The 24,530-nt window shown below is 43.0% G+C and overlaps 1 protein-coding gene across 7 annotated transcripts in view; it reads left to right on the forward strand.

Annotated features, from left to right (window-relative positions):
• Positions 1 to 24,530, forward strand: part of RAB3B (RAB3B, member RAS oncogene family) — a 129,464-nt gene that overhangs the window by 101,651 nt on the left and 3,283 nt on the right. For all 7 annotated transcript variants that reach the window (XM_030573672.1, XM_030573675.1, XM_030573678.1 and 4 more), the window contains one exon: positions 20,482 to 20,606. In XM_030573672.1, the coding sequence (XP_030429532.1) occupies positions 20,482 to 20,606 (125 nt within the window). The remainder of the gene's footprint in view (positions 1 to 20,481; positions 20,607 to 24,530) is intronic.

The raw sequence follows: 24,530 nt of genomic DNA on the forward strand, positions 1-24,530 counted from the left end.
GCTAGGTAGCAGTTCTGCAGAAAAGGACCTAGGGGTTACAGTGGACGAGAAACTGGATATGAGTGAACAGTGTGCCCTTGTTGCCAAGAAGGCTAACGGCATTTGGGGCTGTATAAGTAGGAGCATTGCCAGCAGATTGAGGGTTGTGATCATTCCCTTCTATTTGGCATTGGTGAGGCATCATCTGGAGTACTGTGTCCAGTTTTGGGCCCTCCACTACAAGAAGGATGTGGAAAAATTGGACAGAGTCCAGCAGAGGGCAACAAAAATGATTAGGGGGTTGGAGCACATGATATATGAGGAGAGGCTGTGGGAACTAGGATTATTTAGTTTGCAGAAGGGAAGAATGAGGGGGAATTTGATAGCTGCTTTCAACTATCTGAAAGGGGGATCCAAAGAGGATGGATCTAGACTGTTCTCAGTGGTACCAGATGACAGAATAAGGAGTAATGGTCTCAGGTTGCAGTGGGGGAGGTTTAGGTTGGATATTAGGAAAACCTTTTTCACTAGGAGGGTGGTGAAGCACTGGAATGGGTTACCTGGGGAGGTGGTGGAATCTCCTTCCTTAGAGGTTTTTAAGGTCAGGCTTGATGAAACCCTTGCTGGGATGATTTAGTTGGGGATTGGTCTTGCTTTGTGCAGGGGGTTGGACTAGATGACCTCCTGAGGTCTCTTCTAAGCCTCAGATTCTTTGATTCTGTGACTTAGGCACCTAAATAAAAGTGGCCTCATTTTTGGAGGCACTGAGCACCAGTGGCTCCTGTAAGTCCTCATTTTCCACTAGCTTGCATCTTGTGTAGCTGTTTAAACCTGTGCAAAGTGAGTGTGCAACAAAACCAGGTCTGAATTCTCCATTCCCTCAGACCCATAGAACCACCTTACACACATTTCGCATAGCTGGGCATGAATGTGCAAAGTGCCAAGCAGTGGTGATTCAGGGCCATTGACTTATATGTGAGCTACCAGTGCTCTACATCTCTGAAAATCAGTCCACTTTTATTTAGATGTCTAACTTTAGATAACCAAATTTGAAATTTTTGCAATGTATTTAAAAAATATTTATGTATCATACTTTACATTACTAAAGATTCAATAATTTTAAAAAGCTTATGTATATTTAATCATATTTGTTTACTTTTTTATATTTCTGCCAGCTAGGAGAATTAAAGCAGAATAGTCATGTTCATTCTAATTTACTATCATCCTTTCCAGGGTGAAATCCTGCTCTTTCAGAAGTCAATGATAAAGTACCCTGTCAATTTCACTGCCAGGTCCTTATATCCTAGAACACTGCTACAGTGCTTTGCTTACAAATGTTGTAGGGGGAGAGTTTATTTGGTTACAAAAAATCCAGTGGGATATTTTTTTTTTTTTTTTTTTTTTTTTTAATTCATGCAAATATTTTATGGAACCTAATGTCAAAAGAAGTATTATGTTTGCCAAATCTAAATTTGGGTCAGATTTATCCTGAGTGCTTCTTTACCTTTCAAAATGCTTTTTTGTTCCATTTTTACTTTGCCATATTTCCTGAAACCTAATGTAATAAAGATAATGGGAGTCACTCTGCTGATTAATTTGAGGCATGATTTAGCTTAGAAGATTAATGTCTTGTTGCTATAACTCTTCTGGATGGAAATAGCTGTCAGATGGAAATATTAGTCATTTTTATGGGCAGGTACAATTTGAGCTAAGTGGCCTGTTAACCAATAAGTGAAAACAAATAAAATGACTACAAAGACTCAAGCTTACATTACTGCACAGAATTTCAGTTTCTTGGGCTACATTTTGCCCTGAGAGTTGCAGAGATGTAACTTAGAGCAAACTTGAATCCTGATTATCTTGAGCAGAAATAGTCTAACCAATTTACTGCAAAGCAGGTGGGGCTGAGGGTGATATGAGAGGGAAGAGGTCAGCTTTTATATTTCTGGCTTTACATCTGGGTATGTGTGATGGTTCTTGGGGTACCCAAGACTGAGAGTCACCTCCTTACCCAGTCTCCAGCATGAGGCTTCTTGCCTGTGGTAGCCCTCTAATATCACCAGCCTGTTAGCAACTAAGCACTCTCTTCTGGGTTATGCCGGCCCTTTCTTTACGTCACAGGTTAACAAGAGGTGCGCCTGAGTCCCTTGATGCATTCCCTTGTGATACCCAGCCCCTGACACTGGCTACTCACAACAATCCCCGATCCTCTCTTCCCACAGGAGCAGTGTACCCCAGTTTACCAATTTTACCCAAATCACCACCCCTGTATAAAGCACAGCACTTGTGAGCACTTACAATAAAACAACAGAAGGTTTATTTAAGAGAAAAATAGAGGCTCCACTAGAAACAAGAGGGAATGATGGAAATAAATGGTTACAATATAAAACAAAATAATTAAAACACGAACTTGGCCATATACGTATTACCTTTCCTTTCCAATAAAGTAGATTCCCCCCTCCGCCCCCACACAGAAGTTCAGTCTGTTGCAGAGCCAACCAGCTTCCCAGGAACCAAGATGCAATCTTTCATGAAACACCCTTGTGCAAGCTGTCTCCTCAGTGAATGGGTGCACAGTGTCTGTCTTCACCTTGTGATATATTGAACCAGTCTTCTGTGTTTATTCAAAGAAATGTTGTTCTCCAGTCTGTTACAACATTCCCTTTTCATCTCGTTGGTTTTGATCGTTTGCAGTTATCTTTGATGGTTTTTCATTGACTGTTTGGAGAGGGACAAGGGTAGACAACTGAGCTTTGCATTACATCGCTGGCTAATCATGGATGGGGCGAATTCCCTCCAGTCTGAATGGGTCATCACTGAGACAGATGGTTTCCTGGTGACTAACTCTTAATCCAATACCATATAAGGTATATTTTTCAATATAGTTATTTTATTCCTTAAATACTGCTCGTCCACACATCTCACAATGATTATGAATATTGATAAATTACAAGCTTTCTATAAAGACCTCACATGCTGCCCTTCAAGGATCAATACCATGAAAGCGGTGTATTAGATGCAGTGAGTTTGTCAGGAGTTGCTTGTAAAGAACAATGAATGCTTTGCCGATTGGCAGCAATGGGCCTCTGTGTCACAGTACGGTAGAGCAATATCATTAGAATCTTTGATAGATGAACTCCTTCTGGCAAGGGACAAAGATCAGGTTCTTACGCTGATTTTATTGGATTTCTCAAGTGATCTAGCAGGGGTAAATGTTTTTCAGTAGCTTCATTCCTTCCTTTTTTAGTAAGTTCAGAGTCCAGTGACAAAGTTTCTGAAGACAGGCAAATCACTCATATTTAGATAGGGAGCTGGAAGTAGAAACCTTATATTTAAGCTGCAAAAACACAGGCCTCTAACACCTGAGCTAAAGAAAAGTTCCTCTAATTTTTATTCTCTATATAGGCCAGATACTAGAGCAGGACATTGAACTTGCTGATAAACGCAAAGCCAGTATCTTACGGTCCTGCATCACTTCTCTTTAGTTCCTTTCTTATTCAGCCTCTGTGAATGAGGTCCCAGGGGAGGCTGGGAGGTGTCATAGGTGGCAGTACCCATCAGCATCTTCATCACACTCTGACCTCTTTCTACTAGGTCTGGATAGTGTAGTTTTCCTGCTTTCCCAGCAGCTGCCTGAGATGAGGACCTGGATAAGAATGAGAGGGCAGAAACTCATGCAGGAGATGATGGAAATGATACTGGCTCATAGAGTGATGAGTCAAGAATCCATGGAGTTCTTCTTCCAGGAGTGTCCGTGTGGGTGCTCCACTTGAAGTGCATCTGTGCCCCTGCACTTGTAATCAGAGATTTGTAGTAGCAGTGCCTGGCTGGATATCACGTGCGCTGTCCCCGTCTTGCACCGCCTCAAGGGGTTACATAGCACCATGTGACCAACCCCCTCTCACTTCCTTCTCTACCACCCTTGGCTTGACACATAGCAGCGCCTCTGCAGTTTAGCTTTTGTTAATCTAATTTAGGATTCCAATTGCTTAGTTAATAGTTAAATAGTTACTTACCCTTCCCCATTTATTTTTTCTTATACAAACAAAAAGGCTCTCTTATATGAGGAAATTAAGTTTCAATTGTTAGATATACCTTAGAGTAGCAGAGATACCCTCCCTCATGGGAGAAAACCCTTCTCTGAGGGGCATATTCGGCTCTCCAGGTTTAAACATTGCCTTATCATAGAATATCAGGGTTGGAAGGGACCTCAGAAAGTCATCTAGTCCAACACCTTGTGCAAAGGAGGACCAATTCCCAATTAAATCATTCTAGCCAGGGCTTTGTCAAGCCTGACCTTAAAAAATTGAGAGAGGAGATTCCATCACCTCCCTAGGTAACCCATTCCAGTGCTTCACCACCCTCCTAGTGAAAAAGTTTTTCCTAATATCCAACCTAAACCTCCCCCCCTGCAACCTGAGACCATTACTCCTTGTTCTGTCATCTGGTGCTACTGAGAACAGTCTAGATCCACCCTCTTTGAAACCCCTTTCAGGTAGTTGAATGCAGCTATCAAATCCCCCCTCATTCTTCTCTTCTGCAGACTAAACAATCCCAGTTCCCTCAGCCTCTCCTCATAAGTCATGTGCTCCAGCCCCCTAATCATTTTTGTTGCCCTCTGCTGGACTCTTTCCAATTTTTCCACATCCTTCTTGTAGTGTGGGGCCCAAAACTGGACACAGTACTCTAGATGAGGCCTCACCAACGTCGAATAGAGGGGAATGATCACGTCCCTCAGTCTGCTGACAGTGCCCCTACTTTTACAGCCCAAAATGCCATTTGCCTTCTTGGCAACAAGAGCACACTGTTAACTCATATCCAGCTTATGTGCAGATTGTCTATCCTGGTTGCTGATAGGCATTCACAGGGTGCCTGCTGCCTTGGCAAGACACGCATTCCACAGAAGTGTTCACGCTGCCACAATTTGAAAGCCTATGATAGGAAGGCAAGGGACCTGCAGTTAGAGCTCCTCATGATGGAGAAGTTTCTGCGCCTAGTGTCTGAGCCCAGATCACAGACCCTCCCTGGACACTGGTCTCCCATGGCAGCCTCCAACTGAGGTTCCCCTCCACCTGCTCAGGTAAAAGAACATTCTGCCAAGAAGGTGGCAAAAAGCGGGCTCCAACCTCACCACCTCAGGAATCCTCCAAAAAACGGCATTTTCTGACTCTGCAGATCCCATCAGTACAAACCGCACCAGCACCTTCCACCGCTGATGTAGTGGGACCATCCAGTACCATAGGTACTGTGCGAGGAAGAGACCCTAAATGGGCTTGCTTGGAAACAAGCAGCAAAGGGAAACCTAAAACCTCTGCCTCAGTACTGTTGGAGCAACTCAGCACTGTTACAGGCTATAGCACCACCTTCTGCCTTTACAGCACATAGCACACGAGCCTACTGATTGGGTACTGATGCTCCTGATACCTCAGCAATTCCTCTGCCACAAGGATCTTCTGGTCACCCCAGTGCCGGACTCTCCTCTCCTTAGTGCTGACCTCAGTCCAGCATACTCAGTATCGAGCCAACTTGCCACACCGCCCAGAACAGGTCCCCCCTTATCTAGTGATAAGGATGAAGGAGAAATCTACTCTGACATATTTCAACCTCCTCCAGGATGGCCCTACCAATTAACAACATTCCCGGCCAAAACCATCTGGCAGACCCTGGCAACAATCTCACCCACCTGTAAAAGGATAGATAAAAAATATTCCTTCTAAAGGAAGGGAATTTCTGTTTTCGCATTCCAGAACCACCCCGAACAACTAAAAGAGATGAGATCTTTTTGGACATAAGGCCTACTCATCAGCAACCTTACAATTTAGGATCACTAACTACAAGGCATTGCTGGCCAAATATAATTATACAAATTATTCAAAATTATCTGAATTAGTGGGCGGCGGGTATCATAGGCTGGGGGAGGCTAAACTTCCCCAAACAGCCTGGCGTGGCCCCATCCACACTCTGCCGCCAGGCCCCTCGGGTTTCCTCTCTTTCCTGTGCTTGGGGATAGGGCAGCCTGCGGCTGGGACTTGGAACACCTGGGGCCAGTGCTTGCGCCACCCAGCACTCCAGGGCTGGGATGTTGAGGCCGCGCTGCCTGGCACTCTAGGGCTCAGGGTGCTGAGACTGTGCCTCCCTCCCGGCGCACTGGTGGTGGGGGCACTGGGGTCATGTGGCCTGCCTGGCTCTGGGGCTGGAGTCTACCTGGCACTCTGGGGCTGGGGTCATGCTGCCTGCCTGGCACTCTGGGGCTGTGGCTGGGAGGGCTGGGGCCAGGAGGGCTGGGGAGGGGGGTCTGCAGCAGCACTGATGGGTCTCTGGTGGGGGAGGGCATGGCCTTGGGCAAAGGGGCAAGGCTGGGGGTTAGCCACCCACAACGAGCAGTTCGTGTGCCACCCATGTCTGAATTTATATATTTTCTTCCTGAAGACAAAAAGTATTATTTCAGAACGACCATCTTGGAGGGCCACCTCCTCGCTCGAACAGCTTTGCAAGCCTCATTGGACTCAGCAGACATGGCATGCCCTATCGCCATGGCTGTAGTCATGCAACGAGCTTCTTAGCACCACCTCTGCGGGTTTCCCAAGAAGGTACAGTCAGTGGTTGAGGATCTCCATTGGAAGGCCGCAAGCTGTTCGCAACCAAAACAGACAAGTCCCTTCACATGTTGAAGGAGTCCAGAGCAACTCTGAATCCTTGGGCACATACACACCTAAACAGAAGAAAAAACAGGTCAAGTCTTACTGAGTGCAGAGATTTCAATCTGCGCCTTATACACAACCCCAGGAGCAATGTGACCCCAAAAGGCGAAAGCAGTGCCCCACAAGATGGTGACTGTCCCCTTCCTAGCCTTTGATATCCCAGCAACCTGCTTCCAAACAAAAATTTTGAGGGCTTGGTCTAGGGCTTGAGATAGTCCCACATCTTCAAAACATCTGGAGCAGCTGGAAACATCCACAACCATCTATTTATTCAGAGGCCGTCTAAACCTATTCCACCCAGCTTGGCAGACCTTCCCATCAGACAAATAGGTATTAGAGCTCATCGAGACTGACTATTCCATCCAGTTTACCTTCATTCCCTCTAACACCCTCCCTCTCCATCCCTCTTCTGGGCCCTTTCTCATGAACATCTACTGTGACAGGAAGTAAACCATCTGATACACCTATATGCAGTAGAACCAGTACCAACACAACACAGAGGGAAGAGTTTCTATTCACATTATTTTCTAACCCAGAAAAAAACTGGAGGATGGAGGCCCATCCTGGACTTGAGACGACTTGAGAAATTGGTGATGACCCAATGATTCAGGATGGTTACACTAGCAACCATAATTCCAGCACTGGAAATAGGGGGACTAGTTCTCGACCTTTGACTTCCAGGATGCATCTTTTCATGAAACAATACATCCCTCAGACAGGAAGTTCCTCAGGTTTGTTCTAGGAGCAGACCACTTCCACTGCGCCACGGGTATCCTTTAAATTTCTCATGGTGGTGTCTGCCCACCTCCGCAGACAAGATAATATTCTCCTATTTTGATGATTGCTTATTCAAAGGATTGACACAAGAAGATGCACGAGAAACTACTCAAGGCAATAGTTCTCTTCACGCGTCTAGGCCTATAAATAAACAAACAGAAATCAACATTCACAATGTCCAGAGACTGGAGTTCATGAGGGCCTGCTTCGACTCTCCGGAGGCTACAGCCTCGCTGCCGTGACACCTATTTATAACTCTAGTAAATCTTATCACCATGCCACCAGCCAGTCCCCAGACATTGGACAGGACCTGCCTCCAACTGTTAGGTCACATGTCTGCAAGGACATTTGTCATCAAATATGCTACACTGCTCATGTGATGCCTGCAAGGCTGGCATTGGACAGTGTATGTTCCACATAGATACAGCATAAAGAAACATCTCACAATGAGAAGCAAAGTAAAAAAACTCTCTACATTGGTGGACACAGCCAAACAATGTTTGCACTGGAGTCCTCTTCACGCAGAACCTTCTGGCAATAATACTCACAATGGATGCCTCCCTGCTAGGTTGGAGGGTGCACCTGCACAATCACACGATTGAAGGCCACTGGTCCTCGTTGGGCTCCGTGCTACATATAAACCTACTGGAGCTAAGGGCAGTTTGCAATGTATGCTATGGAGTTGGTGCGTCAGCCTCAACATCTCAGCCTCCTACCTACCAGGATGCCAAAACACCACTGCAGATGCATGGAGCAGAACATTTTCCCAGGTCCACAAGTGAGAAATAAATGCTGGAGGACTAAAGAGCATATTCAAACAATGGGGGTTCCCAACTATAGAACTTTTTTGCAACAATCCAAAATGCCAAGTGCCTACGCTTCTGCTCCAGAGCAGGATTGGAACCCCATTCTCTAGGCCAGTGGTTTTCAAAATTATTTTTTCTTGGGACCAAGTTGAAGAAAATTGTTGATGCCTGTGACCCAACGGAGCTGGAGATGTGAGGTTTGGGCTGTGGGAGGGGGCTCAGGGCTAGGGCATAGGGTTGGGGTGTGGGAAGGGGTCAGGGCTCTGGGGTGGGGCCAGGGATGAGAGGTTTGGGGTGCAGGAGGGGGCTCTGGGGTTGAGGGGCTCGGGGCTGGGGCAGGGTGTTGGGCTGTGGGAGGGGGTCAGGACTTTGGGCTCTGGATGCAGGCTCTGAGGTGGGGCTGGGGATGAGGGATTTGAGGTGCAGGAAGGGGTTTAGGGGGGCTCAGGCCTGGGGCAGGGGATTGGGGCATTGGGTTGGGGCACAGACTTACCTTTGGTGGCTCCTGGTCAGCAGCACAGCTGGGGTGCAGAGGCAGGCTTCCCACCTGTCCTGGCGCTGTGGACTATGCTGTGTCCCAGAGGCGCACAAGCTTCCATAAGCCAGGTGCTTGGGGTGGGGTCAGCACATGGAGCCCTGTGGCCCCCTTGCCTAGAAGCCGGACCCACTGCTGGCTGCTTCTGGGAGCAGTGTGGTGTTGGAGAAGGTAGGCACTTAGGGTAGGACCTGCCTTAGCGGGGCAGTCCCGCTGACGGGACTTTTAACGTGCCGGTGAGTGGTGCTGACCAGAGCTGCTAGGGTCCCTGGGTGCTAGGGTCCCTGAGTGCTGAGTATGGCAACCTAGTGCCTTACATGCCACAACCCAGTGCTAGGTTGCGACCCGAACTTTGAAAAACACTGTTCTAGGCGATGCTTTTCTCGTCAGATGGGATGGCACCCCTACCGGAACCCCTTCCGACCTCTCTTCTAACCAGCGTATTTCACAGGATCAGGACAGACAACTGCAGAGTCATCTTGATAGCACCCATGTTGCCCAGACAAACATGGTTTCCTTACCACCAGGCACTTTTCCACTTCTACCTCTTCCTGTCTCAGGATGCTGGCCAGGTCCGCCACTGGAACCTGGCAAGACTCCACATGAAGGCGTGGCTACTCCATGGCTCTGAGACTGTGAAATGGCCCATTCAGAGGAGGTAAGGGACATTCTTTTAAACGCTCAAAGACCAAGTACGTGACATACTTAACTAACACAATGGAAGAGATTCAATACATAGTGCCAAAATAGACAAATCATGGTGACTTCCTCTCTTCTGCCATTGGTACTGGACTATATATTGGAAGTTAAGAAATGGGATTTGTCCATGAACTTGATCAGAGTACACCTCGCAGAAATCACAGCATTCTACTACAAGGTGGACGAGTTCTTGATCTTTGCCCACCTGACCACCGAACATATTCTCAGGGGTCTTTGTAATCTTTACCCCAAAATACAAGACCCTGCTCCATCATGAGACCTCAATCTAGTGTTGTAAGGTCTTACTGGAGCCCCTTTTGAACCACCAGCGACTTGTTCACTTCTCCATCTCTCGCCGAAGGTGGCCTTCCTTGTCGCTATCACATCCTCCAGATGAGTGGTCGGACTGGGGATCCTCATGGTGTACATCCTATACGCAACATTTTTCAAAAACAAAGTTACTTTAAGACCACATCTTAAGTTCTTACTTAAGGCTGCTTACTCATTCCATCTGAGTCAGCCCATTTCCCATCTCCTGTTGTTCTTCCCCAAATGTCATGAGAATAAATGAGAAGCAGTGCTCCACACCCTGGAGGTCTGAAGAGCGCTAGCTTTTCACGTTGAAAGGACAAAGACTTTCAGAAAATCACCAAAATTATTTCTCTCCATCACTCACTGTTATAAGGGAGACATTATATCTAAACAGAGACTGTCTAAATGGATCTCGAGCTGCATTGACTTGTTATCATTAGGGCTGTTGATTAATTGCAGTTAACTCACGCGATTAAAAAAAAAATTAATCGCGATTAAGAACATAAGAACAGCCGTACCGGGTCAGACCAAAGGTCCATGTAGCCCAGTATCTGTCTACCGACAGTGGCCAATGCCAGGTGCCCCAGAGAGAGTGAAGCTAACAGGCAATGATCAAGTGATCTCTTTCCTGCCATCCATCTCCATCCTCTGATGAACAGAAGCTAGGGACACCATTTTTTACCCTTCCTGGCTAATAGCCATTTATGGACTTAGCCACCATGAATTTATTCAGTTCCCTTTTAAACATTGTTATAGTCCCAGCCTTCACAACCTCCTCAGGTAAGGAGTTCCACAAGTTGACTGTGTGCTGTGTGAAGAAGAACTTCCTTTTATTTGTTTTAAACCTGCTACCTATTAATTTCATTTGGTGACCCCCTAGTTCTTGTATTATGGGAATAAGTAAATAACTTTTCCTTATCCACTTTCTCCACATCACTCATGATTTTATATACCTCTATCACATCCCCCCCTTAGTCTCCTCTTTTCCAAGCTGAAGAGGCCTAGCTTCTTTAATCTTTCCTCGTATGGGACCCTCTCCAAACCCCTAATCATTTTAGTTGCCCTTTTCTGAACCTTTTCTAGTGCTAGAATATCTTTTTTGAGATGAGGAGACCACATCTGTACACAGTATTTGAGATGTGGGCGTACCATGGATTTATATAAGGGCAATAATATATTCTCAGTCTTATTCTCTATCCCCTTTTTAATGATTCCTAACATCTTGTTTGCTTTTTTGACCACCCTGCACACTGCATGGACATCTTCAGAGAACTATCCACGATGACGCCAAGATCTTTTTCCTGACTCGTTGTAGCTAAATTAGCCTCCATCATATTGTATGTATAGTTGGGGTTATTTTTTCCAATGTGCATTACTTTACATTTATCCACATTAAATTTCATTTGCCATTTTGTTGCCCAATCACTTAGTTTTATGAGATCTTTTTGAAGTTCTTCACAATCTGCTTTGGTCTTAACTATCTTGAGTAGTTTAGTATCATCTGCAAACTTTGCCACCTCACTGTTTACCCCTTTCTCCAGATCATTTATGAATAAATTGAATAGAATTGGTCCTAGGACTGACCCTTGGGAAACACCACTAGTTACCCCTCTCCATTTAATTTAATTTAATTTAATTAATTGCACTGTTAATAGAATACCAACTGAAATTTATTAAATATTTTGGATGTTTTTCTACATTTTCATATATATTGATTTCTATTACAACACAGAATACAAAGTGTACAGTGGTCATTTTATATCATTTTTTATTACAAATATCTGCACTGTAAAAATGATAAACAAAAGGAATAGTCTTTTTCAATTCACCTCATACAAGTACTGTAGTGCAATCTCTTTATCATGAAAGTCTAATTTATAAATGTAGATTTTATTTGTTACATAACTGCACTCAGAAAACAAAACAATGTAAAACTTTAGAGCCTAGAATCCGCTCAGTTCTATTTCTTGTTCAGCCAATCGCTAAGACAAACAAGTTTGCTGACATTTATGGGAGATCCTGCAGCATGCTTCTTATTTACATGGTGTGACACTTTTGTAGCTGGCATTGCAAGGTATTTATGTGCCAGATATGATAAACATTCTTATGCCCCTTCATGCTTCAGCCACCATTCCAGAGGATATGCTTCCATGCTGATGATGCTCATTTAAAAAAAAGTAATGTGTTAATTAAATTTGTGACTGAATTCTTTGGGGGAGAATTGTATGTCTCCTGTTCTGTTTTACCTTCATTCTGCCATATATTTCATGTTATAGCAGTCTTGGATGATGGCCCAGCACATGTTCGTTTTAAGAACACTTTCACAGCAGATTTGACAAAACACAAGGTACCAATGTGAGATTTCTAAAAATAGCTACAGCACTCAACACAAGGTTTAAGAATCTGAAGTGCCGTCCAAAATCCGAGAGAGACGAGGTGTGGAGCATGCTTTCAAAAGTCTTAAAAGAGCAACACTCAGATGCAGAAACTACAAAACCTGAACCACCAAAAAAGATAATCAGCCTTCTGCTGGTGGCATCTGATTCAGATGACGTAAATGAACATGCGTCGGACTGCTCTGCTTTGGATCATTATCGAGCAGAACCTGTCATCAGCATGGACACATCTCCTCTGGAATGGTGGTTGAAGCATGAAGGGACACATGAATCTTTAGTGTATCTGGCACGTAAATATCTTGTGGAGCCGGCTACAACAGTGCCATGCAAATGCCTGACCTCACTTTCAGCTGACATTTTATACAAGAAGTAGGCAGCTTTATCCCCTGCAAATTGTAACCAAATTTGTTTGAGCGGGTACTGAGTAGACTTGTAGGCTCCAAAGTTTTATATTGTTTTATTTTTGAATGCAGTTTTTTTTGTATATAATTCTACATTTGTAAGTTCAACTTCCACAGTAAAGAAATTGCACTACCGTACTTGTATTGGGGAATTGAAAAATACTATTTCTTTTGATTTTTGCAGTGCAAATATTTGGAATAAAAAATAAATATAAAGTGATCACTTTACTCTTTGTATTCTGTGTTGTAATTGAAATCAATGTATCTGAAAATGTAGAAAATGGCCAAAAATATGTAAATAAATGATATTCTATTACTGTTTAACAGCGCAATTAATTTTTTTAATCGCTTGACAGCCCCAGTTAATAGCTACCACCCCCACTGGGACCTGCACGCACTCCACCAGAGCACTTTCTGCCTCAGTAGTCTTCCTCAACAATGTCTCCATTATGGACATCTGCAAAGCAGCAACATGGGCATCAGCCCATACATTCACACAAGATTGTGCCACAGAGCAGCATTCATCATCAGACGCTCTATTCGGACTTATGTTTTTATCATCTGCCATGGCCGCAACACCCAAGCCCCTTCCTTCCACCAAGGGGCACTGCTGTACTATCACCTAAAATGGAGCACCCATAGGAACACTCCTTGAAGAAGAAGAAGAGGTGGGTCCTCACCCTATGCAGTAACAGCTTCTTCGAGATGGTTGTCTCTGTGAGTTCTCCTCTATCCTTCCTCTTCCCTTTTACAAAGGAACCCGAGCCAGGTTTATTGTCAAACGAAGAAGCACAGTGATTTGTTTCTTATAGACCCTACAGGACATACTACAAATATGTGCCCCCTAGCAATGGACGCAGCTCAGTCGGTCGTGGGACATTCCACTGCCCCCTCGGCTGGACAAAGATGTGCACTCAGTACCTATTTTTATACAGTTACAGGACAGATTACTCATCCCTACTGACGTATTGAGGTACAGCCCTTTGGCTCAGTAGGGTGCTGTCTCCCCCTTTGATCATGTTGTTTCAAACAGATCTATCCATCATGCTGTCCTTTTGACCCTGTCTTTAAGATGCACCTGCCTGTTCCTTGTTATCTCTGTGGAGTGTTCTAATGCTATCTTGGCACAAGTTCCTCTTATTAGCACTTATGTGTAGATGCACCTGCTTCTAGCAACCCTCTTCTTGCCAACTTCTGTGAGTGGGGCCTGCCTGTGGCTCACAGCCCAGCTTTTGCTTAGCAATGCCTGGAAGTACTTTGGTTCAGGCTTCTGAACTAGGCCTCTGACACAAGAGTTTATGTTTCAGGGCCTCATCTTACTACACTCACTACAGGTTGCACTTGGATTCCCAAGAGACAGCAGTGTTTCATACTTTAATTAAGAGATTGTGGCCTGCTCATGGAATTACCTCTGTTCCTACTGGTATTTAGGTGTGGTAACACCAAGCAGTTTTCTACAACTATGCTGAAATCTGCAAAGCTTCTGGCCAGCTCCATGTATTTATAGATGTTTTTATTGAGCCTTTATTTTGCCAGCACTTAACTAGAAGATTATTTAGAAATCTATAGGAATTAAAGAAGAGGGCACGTAACACTGAGAAACCAAAAAAGATTTGGCAGAAGGATATCTGAATAACACATTACAAAGGAAAAAATTAAAATGTGTTAAAGGCTAAAACATCTTCAAACATCTTCACAGACTGTTCTTACTGTGTAGTGTCCAGAAGTACATGAGTTACATCACAAATGGTACAGCGCTGTGTAAAGTTAATAGATGTACATTTTGAGCCTGAGCCTTTGAGGTGCTGAGTATAACTCCCTCTGAAATTAGACAAGTGCCAGACAATATTTAAAGGTCAAGAGTCAAATTCACTCCTCGGTTACTCCGTGTTATTACCCCATAAGTCCCTGGAGGTGACCTCAGGCATCTGTTCTCTCCTCCAAGTGCAATGTTGTTCTGCCTGGTTAGTGATGTGTTGTGTCCAAACACAGTAAATAAACTATAATGTAAATAAAACATTCTGTCATAAATGCAGTGTGATATGACAGGTGGGCTGACACCTTAGCCATTGGGAATAAATCCAAAGCATTCAAGAACACTTACTTTAAATCCAGTGGGAATCTTTCAAACTTCTTTGAAAACAAAGCATTTTCACTTATTTTAGAAATGACATCTGGGTATAGGATTTCAACATTTTCTCTTGTATAAAAAGATTATCTGTAAAACGTTGACAGAACCCATACACATTGTTCACTGCTGTGATTTTTTTTAATATGATTTTGAGTAAAGCTTGCTGTATGTCCTTGAAAGAAGCATTGTTTTCTTAAGGCAAGAAGCTAAAAACATGTAAATTAGGTGGTGCACTTGCATCTGATTCAAGGTAATTTGTTTCTGTGGACTCTAATGAATTCATTTATAGATCATTAGGAGAAGATCCTTCCTTTGCAAGGAAAAGTGTTAATATTCAAAGGTAGAGCTCTGCACAGATACAAAATTTGTATCCTTATCCGACTGCGATTCACAAAAATTGTCCTCAGATATCCACAGTCTGCAGATATAAAGTGGATATCCGTGGATTTTCAGGGCTCTACTAACACCTCCATAGCTACCGCGCACCAGTGATGCAGGGCTGTGCCAAGCCTCCATCTTCCAACCCCGCCCCCCCCATTTTTCCCCAGGGACCTCCTGTCTCGCTGCCCGCTCCGCCCCTGCCATATCTCTTTCCTTGTTCCGGGCAGGGAGACTACAATTGTGGGCCCTTGTGTGCAGTGCTGCCCTCCCCGTGGGGGATTTGGACACCCCTACGCAGCCATGGTGGCTGTAACGCATGCGGACCCGGCCAGGAAAGATAGTGGCGACAGCGACTCTCCTCACAGCACCTGCCATTGCCATCCACTAGTTTAAAGTACAATTACATCTTTTTCAAAATGGTGCTTGGCTCACTGCGCAGGAGCACACGGTTGAGCTCCCTTCTAGGAGATGTACAGAATATGTATTGAATCCCCAGGGTGTATGTTCTAGGGGATCTGTAACACCTTCTGCATGTATGTTCAAATTATCCAACAACAAAGAAGTGTCATCAGAGCAGAATTTGTTTCTTCAGGTAGGTCTAAAATTGTTTTGAGAACTGAGCCTGGTCTACGCTACAGAGTTAGGTCATCACAAGGCAGCTGACATGGACCAACTATGTAAGTATCTACACTAAAATTTACTTCCCGCCATCATAACTCGCCTGCTACACCCACTTAATAACTCCACCGGAGGCTTAGAGTCAATATCAGTGTAGTTAGGTTGACACAGTGTCAGTGTAGACACTGTATTGCTTACATCAACTGTTGCTGGCTTTCAGAAGCTGACTCACAATGCCCCACACTGACAGCTGAATAGGTGCAAGCACTCCTGGTGAGAACGTGCACCACTGACATAAGAAGCAAAGTATAGAAAAACAATGTACGCCTCTACCCTGATATAATGCAGTCCTATATAACGTGAATTCGGATATAACGCAGTAAAGCAGCGCTCTGGGGGACAGGGCTGCTTTACCTCGTTATATTCAAATTTGTCTTACCATAAGCGGTTCCTCTGCACCTGTGTTACTTGCTGCAGCCCTTCCCGGGGCTCCCCCTGTGCCAGCTCACCTCTGTTCTGCCTCCTCCCACAAGCATGCCACAGCTCTACTTCTCCCCGCTCCCTCCCAGGCTTGCCACGCCAATCAGCTGTTTGGCATGGCAAGCCTGAGAGGGACGGAGGAGAAGCAGAGCTGAGCAGCGTGCTCCTGGGAAGAGGCGGAGGTGAGTTGGGGCAGGGGAGCCGCAGCAAATAAGGGAGGAGGGCGCAGAGGAACCGCTTCCCACCCTAGCTCACCTCCGCTCCGCTGCTTTCTCCTCCCAGGAGCACACCGATTAGCTCAGCTTCTCCTCCCTCCCTCCCAGGCTTGCCACGCCAAACAGTTGATTGGTGCGGCAAGCCTGGGAGCGAGGAGGAGGAGCGGAGCTGCGGTGTGCTCATGGAAGGAGGTGGAACGGAGGTGAGCTGGGGCGGGAGGGGGCCGAGAAGGGCCACAGCAAGTAACGGGGGTACGGAGGAACCACTCCCTGCTCCAGCTCATCTCCACCTCCTCCCCTGAGCATGCTGCTGCTGCTCCGCTTCTCCCCCTCCCCCTCCAGGCTTGTCAGGCCAAACAGCTGATTGGCGCGGTAAGCCTGGAAGGGAGGGAGAAGCAGAGCGGTGGCGGCGCGCTCAGGGGGGAGGCAGAGCGGAGGTGAGCTGGGGTGTGGAGCAGTTCCTCTCCCTACCCTGATGTAACATGGTCTCACCTGTGACACAGTGAGATTTTTCGGCTCCCGAGAACCGCGTTGTATCGGGGTAAAGGTGTAATTACTGTGGTGGCTGAATGCTGACGTAAGAAAGGTTGACTTAATTTTGTAGTGTATACGTGGCCTCACTCTACTCACAGGTGAACTCGTCAGACATTAACCGGATCCTGGCCACCACTTTGGGGGAGGGATACAGTCTGCACGCTTCAGCAATAATTCTATTTGCTGGCAGTTCCTGGAGATTACATTATACATCCTTTATCTCAGATACAGCAGTTTTCTGAGAATGCTTCTGAAAAGGTTGTGGATCTTGTAATCGAATATTATAAGGTTTGAGAATATTGCCTATCTTAGTACTATCAGCGAGATGCAAGAATAAGGCACTCGGGAAATTCCAGTAAGTCTCTCCCAGGACACTGTCCCCTTCTGCTAGAGCATCAGCCTGGCCATCCTTTTACTTACTAATCATGCAATGAATAAATATGTTGCTGGTAGGAATCAGCTGTACACACACAGAATACAAGAAAAAAGAGTTAAAATAACCTGCAGCATAATAATAAATAAATAATAAAATAACCTGCATAATAAGAGGAAAAAAATCATGTTAGTAAAGAGCAAACATAAATCAAACCCCAGGTGTTAATTTCACCTTAGAGACTAGGAAATGTGTCAGCCTCAAAATACATCATTTTGTATAATTTTTGCATTTTGAAAAACCAGCCTGAGCTCAAGGAAGGGCCTTTGTTTAGACGAATTTCCTCATCTACAAATCAAATGTGCTGTTTGTTTATTTAAGGCAATTTTTACAATAAAATGAACCCCTGCTTAACAGATATTCATGGAATAATGTAATTGACATTTCTGTGGGAGAGGAGAGCGGGCTGTTCACAATTAAATTATCAAGCGTGAATCAGCATTGGGGGTTCTTCGTGAATCAGAAGCTGAAGGAATCAAGCCCCATGTTGTTAAAGGGAGAGCAATTTAAGTAAACTAAATAGAAGTAAAAACTTGGGTAGAATACTGGCTCTCTTTTGGCAAATGGATGAAAAAGTAATGTGTTTATGCTGGGGTTGGGTGAAACTTTGCTGAAGCTGTTGGGTGTACCAGATACCCTTCATTCGTGATAAATGTAAGAAGTAATTCAGCGACTTTATGGAATAGACAGCTGAAACAAGAGCCACCACCCAAAACACAGGCCGCTTACAAGGCCGGTTAGGAATCTGAGCTATGTGAGAGAGGGGTTTTACTGGGGTCTGAATGCAAACACAGGGGACTCAATATTTTTTGTTCCAGCTTGTGTGTGCACGTGCGTGCATGTTTAAGGATACGTGTACTCTGCGAATAAACTGTTCTTAAGTCAGGTTAGGTAATCTGTGTTAGCTAACTCAGGTTAACAAGAGTGAAGACACAGCAGCACTAACCTAAATTGAAAGCCAAATTGCCATGCCTTCTCTGCTAGGTTAACCTGAATTAGCTAATGTAGGTTACCTAACCTGACTTAAGAATGCAGTGTAGATGTACCCAAAGAGAAGAAAGATAAACACTACAATGTACACAGAAGGCAACAAGGAAACCCCAGAGATAATCAGAGATACACTTGTAATGTGACTCTGAAAAAGCTAGAGAGCTTTTGGGTAGCGTGCTGGCTAAAAAGAGGCTTGAAACTATGAACAAAGAAACGGTCTCCTGCTATTTGATTCCTCCTGCATTCAGGGACAAAGGATTTAGTGTACATTTTTTGTAAATAAACAGGATTGCATCAAAGAAATACCTGACTTCGCCTCAGTTTCTCCTCCTAATGGAAACAATCCACAAGACCTCAAATGCTGGCCAACAATTCATGTCAAAAGAGGTAAAATTATTTTGGTTAGCCTGTATTCTGTGGGAGCTGCTGGATGCTCAGTTCTTTTGAAAATCACAATTCTTCAGGTACATATGAATTTAGAAACCTGACTTTAAGGACCTTCTCTCTTGCTCTCATTTTTTATTTTATTTTTTTCTTGGGTTGTTTATATGTGCATGCCACAACCACACTCCCAAGCCCCTCTGCAGCTCAGTGGGTTGAGGGTCTGCAGAGGGTGAATTTAATTAATTTGGGGAGCTAAAATGAAGACTCAGCATAACTTTCCCTTCCACTAGATTTGGGTTTTGGGACAATACACACATTGTCTAAAGCCAAGATTTGATCCATGAAATCTGACCACTATTAAACATCATCTTCCAGCCCATAACTCCTAGTCTTGTTCCTACTCCTAAAACTTAGCTGTTGAGATTGCACAAGTGCATTTTCCATCAAGGAAATTCAAGGAAATTGAGTAGTTAAGCTCATATTAACATCCACAGCAATTTCAGCGCATGCTTTACTGTATAAACCTCATAAAACATAACACTCCTAGACTCCTCAGCTCCACAACAAACTCCATTTCAATTCCACCACATACCAAGCTAGAAGGCACTTTAGATGTTTTAAATGTAGATATTCAGTCTAAATGTATTCAGTTACTAGAGGTGGTCCCCCGTGTACCACACTAAATAATTCCTCAGTCCTTGTAGTTAACCATCATCAGATACTTGCAGACTGTTATCATGTCTGCTCATTGCCGCATTCGACATCCCTTAGTCAAGCTATACATATGAGCTAATCTTTCACTAAACCCCATTTCCCCCCAATTTGATACATGTGTTTATCTTTGCTTTTTTTTGTTTTAAACAGGTTTTTAGCCAGTATTTAGTCGACATGACAGCTTTCCTACTCTAGTCAAGATGATTCAGTTTTTCAGTATGAGTTCATGAAAAACCAGTTCAAATACTTTACTAAAAACCTTAAATATTACATCTTCTGCATTCTCTTTTCTAACAAATTGTATAAAAATAAAATAATAGCAGTCGCTTATTAAGCAACATTTATTTGTCCAGAGGCACTGAATTTGTGATTCAGTTCTGAGTTATTTTTGTCATATCTTGTACCCTATATTGTGATCCCTTCTGAATAGTAGTTTACATAGGGTGATCAGACAGCAAATATGAAAAATTGGGACGGGGTGGTGGGTAATAGGAGCCTATATAAGAAAAAGACCCAAAAATCGGGACTGTCCCTATAAAATGGGGACTTCTGGTCACCCTAAGTTTACATCTATTATATATTCTTCTCTTTAGGGGGCAGAACCTCGGTTGGTGTAAATGCAGTTCCACTAACTGATTTATACACGCAGAAGAGGCCATAGAAATTGTGTTAATTTTCCTAAAATGTATAAAATGAGACTACAGATTTCAATTTTTGTTCTGTTCCCACAATGTTTAAAATATTTAAAAAATGTGATTGGGAAACTTTATTGGTACATTAACTTTGTATACAAAGTATTCGGATAATAAAATAGAATCTATCATAATTCATATACTTTAAAATGTTGCATTGCTGCCTTATATATGCTTGGTAATTTACCTTTTAATCAACAGCTGATCTACAGTTGGAATTGGATTTAATGTTTATAAGTATTTATTTCAATATTTTTTGGCACTACTGACAATACATTATCTATTTTCTGTGTCCTGCTATAGGGCCACTCAGATCAAGACCTATTCCTGGGATAATGCACAAGTCGTTGTGGTTGGAAACAAGTGTGACATGGAGGATGAAAGAATCATTCCTCTGGAAAAGGGTAAACATCTGGCTGATCAGTTAGGTATGTGTTAAAGCTTTCCTTCTTTTCTCTTTATAATGTGTCCTTTTTTACTTGTACATGAAGAAGTTCTTCCAACAGCATAATATCAGTGCTGCAAAGATGATAATGGTCTAGTTAAATATTATATACCACTCCACTGAGTAGTATAGTGTCATTTTCAGAATTTAAAGTTGCTTTTATACCCGACTTTTTAATTTATTTATTTTTATTTATTTTGCAATTTATCAGAGATTATAAATTGTTCTTTAGAGTGGAGCAAAAACCCCAAGAATTCCTTAATGCCAGCTAGCAAGGGGGATACAGGAGTGTCCTGGTTCTGATATGTACCTTAATGTTCACCAAAGAAACTAATGTGAGGACTTAAATGAAAGCCAGGGTCACACTGGTCATTAATATCGTAGTAAACTGTATGTACAGATACTATGTAAGGAATTATGTGTTTATACGGCATATTGAAAATATGTTTTCAAGTCTGTATCAAGGCAAGGTTGACAGACATGTTTTCTCTCAGATAAGAAATGTTTATTCACCTGTTGAGAGATGTAAATTAAGCATTGCAAGCTAACAAAATGGACATACATTTACATGCAAAGTCAACAGAGAGATGTGATGTCAACAGGGAAGAACATTCAGGAAAACAAACAAGGTGGGGGAGGGGGAACGGTTATAGTGTGTCAGAGTACAGACAATGAACTTTGGGATAGAAGTAGAAGGCAAAAATGATGCCCTCTCCCACCCCCATCCTGCACCTAGGAAGTAAACGTGCAATGCGTTTAGATTCATGAAAATAGGCTCACAATCAGCCTTGGTTGCAGAGGACTGCGGGGGTGTGAGGCAAACTTCTTAATCAGCTGGTAAGCCTGTTAAGTTTAGTCTGTAGAAGGTGAATTATGATTTTGTTTTATACCTAACCTTTTGTGTCCATTATCCTTACTCGCTATCTCTTGAATCTTTGATGATAATCTTATCTTTGCTTTTGCTACAAGCATATCTAAGTGCTGTGATATTAAGTGAGTTTCTGATCCTGAGTTGAATCATATAAGCTGGTGTGTACACTGTTCCCTTGGGGACAGCAGACATGGTGTTTCTGTGGGTGTTCAGTGGATAAGGGGCTGGACACTACAGGAAAATGCTGGAAAGGGGCTCTGGGACTGGGATGCACCTATTGTTAAGCTGAAAGGCAAAATGAGGGCAAGCATGGCCCAGAGGAGAGTGCTTGGGTGGCTAACTGGCTGGTGGTGTCAGGGAGCTGCCACCCAGCTAAGCACAAGCAAGTCTCCCTCATGCTGGAGACAGAGGGTAACATGGTGATTCACCGTCCTGGGTACCCTGAGAACCATCATAGTTACTTACTGGGCTTCCTGCCCACATATAGAAGTAACTTCACCTGATTGCTAGAAAAAAGAGAACAGTTTCTCCTGGGAAAAGCTGAGATTTTGGAATAAAGATTTTAGAATGAACACCAGAATGTAGAATATGCATCCCAATTTCTCATCTATTTAGCATTGTTTCCTATATCTCTACTTAAGAAAAAGAATGTAATATAGAAAGTTTCAGAGTAAATGCTACAAAGCATTATGGGTAAAATATACAAGAGGCAGTTACAGGAAGACTCCAGTTCTGCGAAGAGTAATGTGTGTGCTTAACTTGAAGCATGTGCATAGTCCTACTGAATTCAGTGGAACTATTTGCATATTTAAGGTTAAGCATGTGTGCACATCTTTGAGGAATCAGGTCTTGTGTGTGATGTTTTAACTACACCACCATAGTCACATTAGGATTTCTACTGATCTGATAAATCTTGTTAAAATTGACTTCAATTAATGCTGTTTCCCAGAGACCCTTGTAGAAGGGGTTACTGTAAATATTTGTTGAGGTTTGCAGGAAAGAGAAGGTTCTTTGGGCACTTATGGGAATTGTCGTCATAACCCCGGTTTTATTAAAATCTCCTACTGTACTCAATTTTCAAATCTGTAATGTTGGGTTCTATTATTAATTGGAGGGATAATACTCTATTGTTAAAAGCAGGGGACTGGAGCCCAACTGTATGTCTAGCTTTATCACTGGTTCAATGTGTGACCTTGAGGAAGTTGTGGACAAACCTCAGTTTATGGGTATTATTTATAATTTGCATTGTAATGGGGTCTAGGAACCCCAGTCCTGGAGCAGGAGCCCGTTGCACTAGGCCCTGTACAAACACAGAGCCCTGCCTCAAACAGCATACAACATTCTCACTACTCGTATGCACGAAGCTAAGCATGGATATAATATCTCCAGGATAAGGGCCTTGGATTGTAAACTCTTTGGGAGAGGGACTCTATCTTAAATATGCTTGAACTATATCTAGCACAGTCAAGATTGGAGCCTTCGTGTTCTTCCATAATGCAAATAATAGCTTTCGTTTCCTATAATTCTAATTACTTTTAGTAGTGGTCTATTATTAGAGTTTCTGAATTTCTCATCGATAAAATACCCCCGATACAAAAAGAATGAAATTGGTATTTATCTAGTAAACACCAGAAAAACTCTGGAAATAGTTACTTGCATCTAAGGGCTTGTCTACATAAGGCAGTATTATGAACTACAAGCGTGTGATTTCTAAACAGCCCTCTATTGAAGCACACTAGGGAACATTACAAAGAGATTACTCATTACAGTATATACTAATATAATGAATAATATATTTACTATACTTTAACTCATGATAGTTTAATACAAGAGAGAGCCCCAGAATCACCTCATTGTGGACATCTACATAAAACTCAAAAATTGCTAAAAATAAACACTGAAAAACAGAAGCCCTATTAAGTACAGTACTAACGAAAAAAACAAATGCATGTTTAGTTTGCAAAAGATGTAATGGGTCCTTTTCTCACATGCAAGTACCCAATATGCACCTGAAAATATTAACATTTGCAAAACAGATACCTAACTTGCATTCACAACTGCATGTTTTACACAGGTTGCATGGGTGCTTGCATATTTTTCAAGAGTAATTTAGCTTTCAGTGATTGAAAATTTGGACCCTAATGCCTAAACGTATTACAACCAAATGTGAAGTTCTGTTTGAGCTACTATCCCATCTTCTATTTTTCTCTAAGATGTTCATCTGTTTGTTTTCATTACCAAAAAATTCTTGATATCTTGAGTCTAAATCCTTATGTCTGGAATATTTCAATGGGTGTCCTGTCTGCATGCATATATACTGCACATGTTGTCTCTCTAACAACTGATTACATCAATACAGAACTACTTTAATTAAGAATCCACACTTGCACCTTTTGACCTATCCCTGACCTTGTCAAAGGCACCAAGAAGAAATATATCCCCACTGGTAGAAGAAAGCAAAAACTAATTATGTTTCGGGAAGCTCCTGGCACTTCCACTCTGCTCAAGCCTCATAATGTATGAAACATTGTCTATTTTAAAATATTTCAGATTTTATCAGGCAGCTTTTCTAAGTGGTGATATGGCATTATGTACAAGGTTATCTGAAATTACTTTGTGAGCGGAAAGAAGTTTGATTAATTGGTTATTGCCTGCTTAAACTGTTAGCTTTAATATTAATACCTTCATGTAAAGGTTATGCCTATGCATGTTTCTCTAACCATTTATAGGAGCAATAAAGTAATATGAAATGATGTACTTGAGGTGAAGTGTCTGCACTGATTAACTTAATCAAGTTATCAACTGGAGGCTCATCTTGCATCCTTGGCACTACCTTTGACTTCAGCCATGAACAGGATATTGATGAAGCCAGGGTCTTTAATATTTTTAGGACAATAATTATTGATCCTACAGTACAAATATATTAAGGTTATAAGCTTTCGTGCGTCAGGACATGCCTGAAGTTAGGCCAAAAATTCCCTTGTGGGTGAGTTATGCAATAGTTGGTTCCTTGGACCTTACTCTGTATGCATCCAT

This window comes from Gopherus evgoodei, chromosome 8 (genome assembly GCF_007399415.2).
Source record: "Gopherus evgoodei ecotype Sinaloan lineage chromosome 8, rGopEvg1_v1.p, whole genome shotgun sequence".
NCBI classification, from domain to species: Eukaryota; Metazoa; Chordata; order Testudines; family Testudinidae; genus Gopherus; species Gopherus evgoodei.